At 35.4% G+C, this 12,295-nt stretch overlaps 1 protein-coding gene across 1 annotated transcript in view; it reads right to left on the minus strand.

Moving 5' to 3' along the window:
* LOC111508710 (tyrosine-protein kinase transmembrane receptor Ror) overlaps positions 1-12,295 on the minus strand; it is a 223,149-nt gene that overhangs the window by 11,656 nt on the left and 199,198 nt on the right. The window contains exons 6-7 of the mRNA XM_074170979.1: positions 5,541-5,705; positions 229-521 (exon numbers count right to left, since the gene is read on the minus strand). Of these exons, the coding sequence (XP_074027080.1) occupies positions 229-521; positions 5,541-5,705 (458 nt within the window). The remainder of the gene's footprint in view (positions 1-228; positions 522-5,540; positions 5,706-12,295) is intronic.

The raw sequence follows: 12,295 nt of genomic DNA on the forward strand, positions 1-12,295 counted from the left end.
ATGTTATGTAGGACAAAAGAGAGGTTACGTGACAAACAGGTTGTCTGAACATGGATGAGATGCAAAAGATGCAGCAGTTCTCGTTGAACACATAAGAGAAAAAGACCCCATAAGAACACGACCGTAGCCACTTTCAAAGAGACCGAAATTCGGGCTGGTAGACCGTGGTCGATTAATTGATAAGTTTTTGAGGTATTGAACAAATTTGTGGATTATAATCGATCTCACCTTGTAGTAGTCACAAGTATAGACATCTCTGCTCATTCCAAAGTCGGCTATTTTGACTACCGGTCCTTCCGCTACTAGACAATTTCTGCAAGCCAGATCTCTGTGGACGAATCTCTGCGAAGCTAGGTATTTCATTCCCCTCGCGATTTGAAGGGCTATTGAGAGGAGATCCTTCTTCGTCAATTGAGGAGCCTCCTTCTCACAGCTGAAAGTTCTTCTTTGGAAACGTAACAGCTCTGCCAAATCGCCGTGAGGCATGAACTCGAACACCATCATGGGATTCACATTTTCGTCTAGAAATGTGAAAATGATTGATGTACATTCATATTAACACTTGAGCTATTTTGAAAAGTCATTGTGCTTACTACTAAAATACAGTGTTTCACAATTGAGTATTCAAAATACACACATCGGAAAAGTCTAGGGATATTTTTGAAAATGGAAATATTTTTTTTTAGATCGCTTTAGGGAAAAAAAGTTGACGGGTGATTATTAAACGAATGTAACTTACGACAAAATTTATTAAATGGTCAAAAATACTGAGTGCGCATATAAGCAAAAGTAAAAAAAAATATGGCTCTTCTTTGGCACCCCGAAAAAAAATCATAATACAAAAAAAATTGGAATCAGTACAAAGTATGGTCTCCACGCTGGTTTATTACGGCCCTACATCTATCGTGCATCGACAGAATGAGATTGTCAATGTCTTGTTGAGGTACATTTGCCCATTCAGCGATTAAAAGCTCTCTCAATTGAAACGTTGTGTGAATGTTCCCCATATGCGGAGTAATTCTTCGTTGAAGCATGTCCAACACATGCTCGATGGGATTCAGGTCCGGTGATTGTGCTGGCCATGGCAATACATCAACTCCTTCGTTGGTGAGCCAGTCAGTCACTAGACGTGCGACATGTGGACGAGCATTATCGTGCATTAGATGGAAGTTTTCACCAACAGCACCAGCAAACGGACGGACGATAGATAGAAGAATGGTGTCGAGGTATTGTCGAGCTGTGAGGGAGCGATTTGGAAAAACGAGATCGGTTCTGCCGCCGATCATGATTCTGCCCCATAGCATTACTGTACCACCTCTCTATGTGTGGACTTCCTGGACGTGTCTCAAACGTTCATTATTTCCAGGTCGTCTCCACAGTCTTACTCGACGAGAATCTGGATGAAATCCAAATCTGGATTCGTCTGTAAACAAAACTGTGGCCCAATCATTTGCATCCCAGTTTTGATGTTCTTGACACCACTCTAATCTTCTACCGCCAGTGTCTCTCGACAAAGGTGGACATCTAAGTGGCCTTCTGTTGTGGAGATCTGCTTCATGCAGTCGATTTCTGACAGTATCACGACCAATAGTTACCTGGTGCGTCTGCTGCAACACGTGAACCAACTCAGGTGCTGTGATTGTCGGTTGTCTTCTTGCGGTTAAGACCAAAAATCGGTCTTGAACTGCAGTTGGAGCGCTTCCTCGCCCTGGATGTTGTTCGGCTGGACTGCCAGTTTCACGGAAACGCCGCCACAATCGACTGATAACACTTTGGGAGACCCCCAAACGAAGAGCTACATCATTTTGTCGCATGCCACCTGGAAGAAGCCCTACAGCTCTATTCATCTCAGCCAATGGTAAGTGATGGCGTTCCATGTTAAAGCACAATATTTCCAGTTTAATTGTTGAGCAAGAACTGCATAGAATATACAAACTCGACACTTTCAGATTATTCATTTTAGCCGAAAACCTACAGTTTGTAAAAAACGTGATAAAAGATTAGTTACCGTTTTTGCAGGCTTTGTTCAACCCATAGAAATCTACAGGGTGGTCGAATGTACCAATTTAATCGAAATTAAACGACCTCATGCATTTATTTTTATGATAATACTAAATATCACGTATCAATTAGTATGTTATAAAAATATCCCTAGACTTTTCCGATGTGTGTATATAATATGGGCTAGACAGAGACAAATAAAAAATCATTCATATAATTCAAATAATTCTCACAGATATATTTGGTCAATATCAATTCAATAATACAAACATATTGGCTGAATATTGTGAATATTATATTGGTCACTGTGAGTCACCTAAGCAAGCTTGTGATGTGATTCTCACAGCGGTATTACGATATATATATATATATATATATATATATATATATATATATATATATATATAATATTTATATAGTACAGTATTCAAACGTCTAATTTAACTTCTATAACATGTATTACATAGAATGGCGAGATGTAGTTAGTAGCAACCCTCTGCAGGTCTAGAGGATTTGTTACAAAATCTACGTTGTTTAGGTCAATATGTATTTAGAAATAGGTCTTTTATTTTTTCATGATTTTGTTCTATAAAGCACTTTAGTTCTTTTTTCAACTTATAGTTCTTAGTGATATTTTTTATATGTGGAGGCAACATATTAAAGAGTTTGTGACCGTAGTAACTCATAAATCTTTGAGTATGATTTTTTTTACATAATGGTAACACTGTGTTTCGCTTGGCTGTAGCACGAGTATTGTGAAAGTGTGGTAAAGCTGGTAACTGAGATTTCATCATCCATAGTAAGCAATGGAAGGTATATAGTTTTCTTACATCGAATAATCCTGTCTCCCTATAAATTGCTTCCGTGGAGTACCTCTTGTTTTTCTTAAGTAATATTTTTAATAACGTATTTTGCATGACTTGTAGGTTATGTAGATAAGTTTTGCTCAAGCCTCCCCATGCTGTAATGCAGTATCTAATAATTGATTCTGCTAAGGAATCGTATATTATTAATAAAAGTTTATTATTTAGTACATTCCTCAGTTGGTAGAATTTATACATGAGCTTTCTAAGTCTTTTAACGGTATAGTCAATGTGTGTATCCCAACGCAAATATTGATCCAGCATTACACCAAGATACTTTATGTAGCATGTTTTTTGTATGGTAGGACAGGAGCAACCAGGAAAATGATCACACTGGAATTTATGAATCACAATTTTATCACGGACTGGTTGGTCTTTTGAAGTTGTAGTGAATGCCACAAATTTAGTTTTACTGATATTTAGACTGAGACGGCTAGCATTTAGCCAGCAATATAGAATTTTTAAACTATTTTCTGCTGTTTCATAGACTGCATCCCATGTGTCACCAACAAAAAGTAGTGCCGTGTCATCAGCATAAGAAGTTATTTGTGCTTCAATATTTTCAATTTTAAATATGTTATTGATGTATATTAAAAAAAGTATGGGTCCAATCACTGTTCCCTGAGGGACGCCAATGGTAACGGGTAGTGGATTACTAAATGAGTCGTTAATTTTTACTATTTGGTTTCTACCTGAAAGATAATTTGAGAATAACTTTAATGCGATACCTCGAACTCCTATTTCTTCTAATCTATCTAACAAAATGTTGTGGTTGACAGTATCGAAAGCTTTCGCGAGGTCTAAAAATACTGCGATACTCTTTTTGTTCTGGTTACAACTTTCTATTATATCACTAACCAAGAGGTTAACGGCGTTTTCAGTAGATAAGTTCTCGCGAAACCCGAATTGTCCTGAAGATACAATATTATATTTATCAATAAACTGTATAAGTCTACTTTTTAAACATTTTTCAAAAATTTTTGCGAAATTATTTATAATAGTTATTGGCCTATAGTTAGTTGCAAGTTTTTTGTCACCACTTTTGAAAATTGGTACAGTAGTGGATTGTTTAAACAAATCAGGAATTGAACCTTCCATGAAACATAAGTTAATTATGTGGCAAAGCGGATCTAAGAAGAAAGTGTGAAATGTTTTATCACGTCAACAACAATAGTCTGGAACATCGAAGATAGGTTGGAGATTTGTCTCTCTTCTATATATACTTTCACGGGAAGTGTTCAAGTGACTTGGCATATTTGATTCCACCAAGAGCGGTACATATCAGAAATATGCGACGGACTGTGGCTGCTCATCATTATGAGGTTCAACTCAGTACACCACGAACTTCACTGTTTAAGAACTCTTCCATTTGGAGAACGGCGTTTATGTGGAATAAACTTCCTGAGAACGTTTTTACAAATGGATTTTATCCTCTGCTATTCAAATCCAGTGTGAATCACTATTTTCTCACAGGCACCGCGCTAAGAGTGCTTTAAGGATTTTCCCGTCGAGCACAGACACCGCTCTGAGAGCGCCTTAAGAAGTTTCCTGTAGTACTTGTGTTTTATCCTTGAAAAAAGTCACTGCGCAAAATTCGCAAAGTTGTGGTTTGCTGAAGACACATATTGTGAGCGACGCGATATCAACTGCCTCGGATTGTCCTGCACACTGTCACAGGCAGCGGCGATGTTTAGGCAGATCTTGCGTTTCGTCGACGTACGGGTGTTGTCCGATCGTTTAATGAACCAGTGGACTCAAATTTATTCACCACATTGTGAATAGTCCTCTCGGTATGACGATTATGGGAAACGTAAAATGGGCGAAGCACGCGGTACGTTGCCCGAACTGAACACCCAATTTTATTATTTGCACGTGTTGTGGAATGCTGTATTCGTCCATGGTCTATTTGAGGTGCGTATTCACCAAAAAAAGAGAGCACGAGCGAGCATGAGCGAGCATTCTTGTATGTTTGCTCGTGTTCGCTCATGTTCGCTCGTGTTTGCTCGACATATTGATGTCTCGTCCACACCAGAGCGAATATCTTCAAGTTCGTGGTCGTAGTTGATCCATCTAGTTTGTGCGAGCAACTTTTGATGTACCGGCTTCTTTTCAATCTTTTCTGAACGCGAACAAACATACGTTCGCTCGCTCGCTAGCCCGTACTCACCAGACGGTTATTGATGCAGAAGGCTCGTTCACTCTTGTTTGCTCTTGTTCGCTCGTGCTCGCTTTTTTGGTGAATACGCACCTTTAGCAAAACAGACTGAATAAATGACAACCAATTTAACAGATGAAGCTTCAACCAGATGGCTGTTATCAATCGTCAAAGTTTGGATGTCTCTGCTGTAAGACCTTATACAAGCGCATGAAAACGCTTCAAAAAGCTATTGTATAGCGAAACACGTACTTGCGGTTTTGTAAACTATAAACATCTCACAATCAATTGTTTTTTCGTAAATAAGTTATAGATTTTCATCAAATATCGAACAATTCCATCGCCTATAACAGTTCTACAGTTCTAATGATTGATAATGTTCCCTTTTCGAAAATTGAAATCCGATCAGAATTCGGTAGTTAACAAATAACCACTTTCAAAGAATTCAGAAAGTATGTTTCTGACGAAACGGAAACAGTAACTTCACAGTACTTTCATGAGAGTGTATTATACTTAATTACCTTTGAGGACTACTCCGAGCAAAGAAAGAATATTGGGATGCCTGAAAGCGCTCATTATTTCGACTTCCCGAAGAAAATCTTCCTCGGCTTCTTTGTTGGCTGTATCTTTTAAAACTTTTATTGCCACCACTCGCACCTGATCACTATCATCGGCAAGAAGCTCTCCTGAAAAGAAAACAAATTTTAGAAAGTTTTCCAATTAACTTTTTTAGGTTTTGAAACACACACCTTCTGGATATAGTTTTTATATCCAACTGAAGTAACTGAAGTTTAGTGAAACTATAAAAATACTTATTCTGTGATATGGTGAAAAAAACATTCAGTGTTATAATAATAGCTTTATTGTCCAACAGTTACCCATTTACAGGACAATATAAAATTTTATTCACAATACTTAACCATAAACGAAAAATAAAAAGAATAAAAAAGAAAAACTAACTAATTACCTACTTCAAGTACAGGTTAGTGAAGAATAAATCACCATGGACACAAATGCTATTGAAATTTGTGCACATAACATATATTGGGGAATTGAGCATAATGTTAGTTCTTGCTCTGAGAGGTCTAAAAATGGATTGAGATCGTGAAGCTGGCCGTGGTACATTGAAGTTAATTTGTTCAAGAATTTTAGGACAGTCAACTCTCTCATTCAGTAACTTGAATAGTAATATGAGCGACGCACATTTTCTGCGATGCTCTAAACTAAAAAGTTCCAAACGTTCATATATGACATCATTACTGATACCTCTCTCAGGGTAAGAACCATCTTGAGTAGAACTGGCCAATACTTGATGAAAATCCATATTTAAAAAACTAATAAATAGAGTTTATTCTATGATTTTCACTATAAGGGTTTTACAAAAACCGCGACATGTGTTTCGCTATACAATAGCTTCTTCAAGCTTCTTCATGCTTGAAGAAGCTGTTGTATAGCGAAACACGTGTCGCGGTTTTTGTAAAACCCTTATAGTGAAAATCATAGAATAAACTCTATTTATTAGTTTTTTTTAAGAACCATCTATTCTGAAAATTAGAAATTTACAAAACTTTCTTTGAACTCTTTCAATGGCTATGTTATGAATCTCATAGAATGGACTTCAGACGATACTTGCATATTCTATCTTCGAACGTACGTAGGTGAAATACAACAGCTTCATGGCTTTAATATTATGAAAGTTTCTGCAATTTCTAACAATGAAACCATAAGCTCCGAGAGATTCTGAAACTTTTTGTGAAATATGTCTACTAAATGTTAATTTATGATCGAATATTACATACGGGAATGTATAAACTTCTTTTTTTCGACTATAACTCACTACTTTTCTCCACATTGAGTTTCAATTTATCATCGCTACACCAAGCCACAAGAAACTTTAATTGAGATTGAAGATTTACACAATCACCTACTTCCTTAATTATAGAAAATAATTTTAAGTCATCCGCGAAGCATAACCGCTCACAAGCTTAACTTTCACATAAGTCATTAATAAACAATAAAAACAAAAGAGGACGTAGGTTGGAGCCCTGAGGCACACCAGAAGAAGCTATATATGTTCTAGATTTATAACCGTTATAGGAGACGAATTGTTTTCTACATGTTAGATAGGATTGCATCAGCTGACAGGCAGTATTCGAAAAACCAAAACTCATCAATTTATTGAGCAAGATACCATGATCAATTTTATCAAATGCTTTAGAGAAATCCGTGTCTATATAATATCTATATAATATCAATATCAATATAATATCAACTTGGCCATTGTTATCTAATTCCTCGGATATAAATTGAGTAATAATGACTAGATTTGTAACAGTAGAACGCTTAGTAACAAATTCGTGTTGGTGTTGAGATAGTTGCCGTTGAACAAAAGCATATATGCGATTATATGAAATAATGTGTTAGGAATCACACGTTAAAAGGTAAGACCTCGTTAGTCCTTAGCTCGCACAAGTTTCTCAACTCCTGAGAGTTGTCGTTCGTATGGGGGCGGCAGCTGATTAACGGAAAAACAGATTTTAAACAGATTTAAACAGAATCTCAAAAATTTTAGAAAATATACATGAAATAGAGTCTAATTCTCTCTGTAATGGGTCTGTAATTCTCTCTTTCACCACTTTTGTATACAGGACAATCAGACATGAAGTGTTATTGAGATGAAACCTTCAATATGATTTATATTTTGTTTTATTCATTGATTTTCATGTTCATTTAAAATTTATTCCAAAAGTTTTTCATTCTTTTCAAAGGTTTATAACTTATAACGAATACTTTAAAAATGAATGACATGACAATAAAAGTAAAGTTACCTTGGAATATTTCAATATCTTTAAGGAAATGTCTTTGAATGAAAAATTTGATGCCATCATAGAAGACTAAGACACAAAATAACAATTGAGTTCTACAGTTTCGGCTTCACTTTAGTTGAATGGATGCGGCGGAAATAATACTTCACAATTTACACAACATTAACAGTTAATGCTAACATCTGTTTCGAAACACTGTGTCATCTTATGAGCGAGTTATAAACTGTTATAACTCGCTCAGAAGAGTTATAACTCACTCAGAAAATGACACAGTGTGTTGAAAAAGCTGTTATAGTTGAAGTAAACGATATTGTGCACACTTAAACCAGCTGCGAAATAGTTCACGTGGACTGCAGAATTGGCGGTTCGTATTGGATAATTTTTACTAACCGAGTTTTATGATTGGATGAAGAGTCATAATAGTATATTATGCAACGATCATATAATGATGGTTATTTAGACACGAGCATTAACCGGGATACGAAACGAGCCGAGGGCGAGTTTTGTATGGTATATGCGAGTGTATTAATAACCATTACATGAGAGTTGCATACGCAATTTTTTCTAAACCCGATAAATAATGAAAAACTATAAATATTATATTTGTATTGAACACATTTACAGTAATTAACTCATATTTAAAAAAAAACACAAACTTAATGGTATTATCATGGATATATGAAAACTATAAAGATTCTAATTATATTCCTTCTATATCGCTGTTTTCAGACATTTTGATAATATAGGTAGGTAATATGAAAACTGATTTTGACAAATGAAGCAATTAGTTACTTAGGTTAGAATCTAGGACAAACAAAGGATTGATTGAAAAATTATGGGTTTCTATTGGTTGATAATCTGTATCGTTATGAAAAATCTGTATCATAATGGATATCATTATGAAACGGATTATGGTCATATAAGTGTATTGTTAGAGTACGGGTGTAGAAAAAATTAAATTTGAAGTCATATTACGGTAATGAGTAGAAATCGGGGAATGCGGCGATGGTTATCGCCGTCGTGTTCAGTTCAGGAACTGATCGCGATTTGAGTGTGGAAATTCGATATTAGTGCACTTATACTTACTTGAAATTTTTGTTATCTGTTTAAAATGTAGCGTCCTTCGACAAGTACTAATAGTATATTACATTCAAATGTGCAAATTTCAAAGTTTCGGACATTTAAGGATACTACAGCGACTAAGGCATCTGCAAAACATGCAATTCTGAAGATGAATTAGTAGGGTTAGTAGCCTTTCAATGGGAAATGGATATTTGTTGATTAAATATTTTGATTAAATTAAACTGGTATATGGATTTAAAATCAAAGGTAACACATGCAGTGGAGATGAAAGTAATTAAATGTTGTTGTTGAAATTGGGGTTAGATTTCAATATAGGAATTAATCGTTATGTTAGAGCTATTCAGCGTCTAGATAGAAAAAAAAATGCTCACCTCGAAAACGTAATGAGAAATTTCAATAGGAACGTTTGTTTGAAAGTATAATTATCAAAGGCAACAATAGGAGTTGATTGTAAAAATCTATCGTGCCTTGACATGATCCACAGAGCCGGCACCTGAGTCACTCGATGCAAGATGCATTTACAGTACGCCGATTATTTTTTTCGATTTTTTCGATTTCAATAAAATTGTTGATATTCAGAATAATGTTTTTATTCGACTTAAAAATGTCAATGAGTTTCGATTTGAGATATCTGAATATTATATACAAGGTGTTCCCTAACTACGGTACGAAACTTAAGATGGTGATGTGTTAGGTCGTTTTAAGTAAAAAAGTTCCTATAAACATATATCCGGAGTGGCTCCGTTTCTTAGATACAGGGTGTTGAAGTTAAAACAAACGGTATGTATATAAAACATCATAACACCGATCTGATTGAAATTGGCTACAGTTATTTGAAGTAATAAGGCGCTAATTTGGTCCTAACTAGATTGAAATTATTAGATCCAGTGGAGTCTCAGTAGCCACCATAGCCAACAATATTGGGAAAAAAGTACGCCACTAACTTGTTGTAGTTTTTATTTTTTTACATTAATCAACTGAATATACAACTTTCTCGTCGCTTGTGTTTTCTTCATATTTAGCCTCGTTTTCGAGAAAAAAAATTGAAAGCACCTTGCATATAATGTCACCTGCTTTGGAGACCAGCTGACAGTGATAGTGTTGTCATATCAGTGAAAGTCAGAGTTGTCAATTAGCAGTGATTCCATCATGAATAATTTTACTAACGGTGAAATGGCTGACATGCACTTCATTTATGGATTAGCAGGACAGATATCTCAACAGATTAATTCCATTTGCTAAAATATTTAGTGTTGTGAATTAATTTCACATCTAGTATTGAAGTTGAGATTATTTATTGTTTTATATAGTTACCATTGTTGTTGTCAGTTTTGTTTTTGATTAAAAAGCAAAAAAGTCAAATAGAATCTTATTTTGCCGAAATTAAGTAGTTTGCTCAAACATTTTGGTCCTTCGAGTTTTGTTCAGTACCTTTTTGAGTTGAAGACGCATTCTAAAAAGGAAATTATTGATTGCTGTCAACTTTGTAAAACCCCAATTGAATGATGTCACGAGAGGAAGGTGCTGTTCGAAGAACTAGCAGAGCCACTGATGGAATCCCGCCGTCGAAATATACGCCAAATAAATCAGTTGAGTCATCAAAATCTATCAAGTCAAGTAGATCAACTGCAAGTAAATTGAAAATATTGAAGTTAAAGAAGTTGCAGGCTGAAAATCAGCTACAGAAAGAATTAGAAGATAGGCAATTGAAATTCGAACAACAAAAATTAGAACATTCAGAACGTGAAACTGAAAGAGAGCTAGCTATTTTGGAGATTCAAACGTCTATAGAAGCAGAAAAATCTTCAAAAAGCATTGAAAGTAGTAGTGAGCAAAGTGAAAGTGTGGAAAGTAGCATACATAAAAAAAGCATTGAAAGAAGTAGCAAAATGAATTCTCTTCGAGATTTTAATAGATATTTCAATAGAAAATACTCATGTCAAAGTTGTTGACTGGTTATTGGAAAATAGTTTTCCGTATTCAAAGCAGTCAAACCCAGAAACCTAAAAATTAATGAATGAACCTATCACAACACATCAGTTTATGAAAGAATTCACTTCAGCAATGACAGATGTTTTCAAATCAGCAACCAAACAAAATCAAATCCACAACGAATCTTCTAAGGTATCCTGCAGGAATGTTGTGGGGAAAGAACTTTCTTATTTCTACGGAAATGTTGAGGATTGGCCGATGTTTATTTCTCTATATCAACGATCCACTGAAACATGTGCTTATTCTGATGAAGAAAATTTGCTACGTTTACAAAAAGCCCTGAAAAATGAAGCTTTAGATGCAGTGAAGCCACTATTTGTATCTCCAGATAATCTCAATGACATACTTAAGACGTTAGAGGCTAGATTTGGACGACCTGAATTTATAACGGAATCCATGATGAATAAAGTGAAATTATTACCACCCGTGAATACTCGTTCTCCAATATCCTTTATAAAATTTGCCAATTCGGTTCTTAATCTTACTGTCACTGCAAAATCATTGAAAATGGAAACATATATCAACAATAGCCAACTTCTTAGTCAGCTCGTTCAAAAATTGCCAGTGGGCAAGAATTATTGTCAAGAAATACAAAGACATACCTACACCATCGTTGAAAGAGTTTTCAGAGTGGTTACAAGAAGAATCTTCAGCAGCTTGTTTGTTATGTAAACCTTCTATTTCACATTCTGCATCAACAGTCCCGTATATGGACAAGAAAAATGAAACGAACGTTTTCATTGGAACAGAAAACTCATCAATGGAAAAGTACTGCCGATTTTGCTCTAAATCTACTCATTCCATATACAAATGCGACCATTTCCTGCGTCTCGACACTGATAAGAGATGGGAATGGGTGAAAGAACAAAAAGTTTGCTTTTCTTGCCTCAATTCGTCTCATCGTACTTTCAAATGTAAAAATCGAAGACGTTGTGGTCTGCAGAAATGCGAAAAATATCATAATCGCTTACTCCACCCGAATAGTGTTGTAAATCGAAACCAATTGCAGGATACAACTTGCAAACTCAGTTAGCCGCTTCCAATATCACAGCTGAGAAGAAAGATTTGCTAAAATATTTAGAACGCTACATACAAGATCATCTGAAACTGTGGGTTTTAATAAAAATGCAGCTTGTGGAAGACCAGAAACTGTAACAACACCTAAACTATCTGTTCATGGTATTGGTGAGTTTTATTTAATTTATATATTCATTTGAGTTGTCTTAGTAGAGTTATGGTCCAGTTACTGCTCTGATCATAATATCAAATCGAACCTGTGAATTGTTGTAGAAGCATTCATGGATAGTTTTTATATTAGGATACAAACATATTTGATTACGTCAAGAATATTGACGACTAAATGTTGATTTCATAGC

The sequence above is a fragment of the Leptinotarsa decemlineata genome, unplaced genomic scaffold, assembly GCF_025532065.1.
Source record: "Leptinotarsa decemlineata unplaced genomic scaffold, Ldec_3_MD MMD2_tig00000008_RagTag_RagTag, whole genome shotgun sequence".
NCBI lineage: Eukaryota > Metazoa > Arthropoda > Insecta > Coleoptera > Chrysomelidae > Leptinotarsa > Leptinotarsa decemlineata.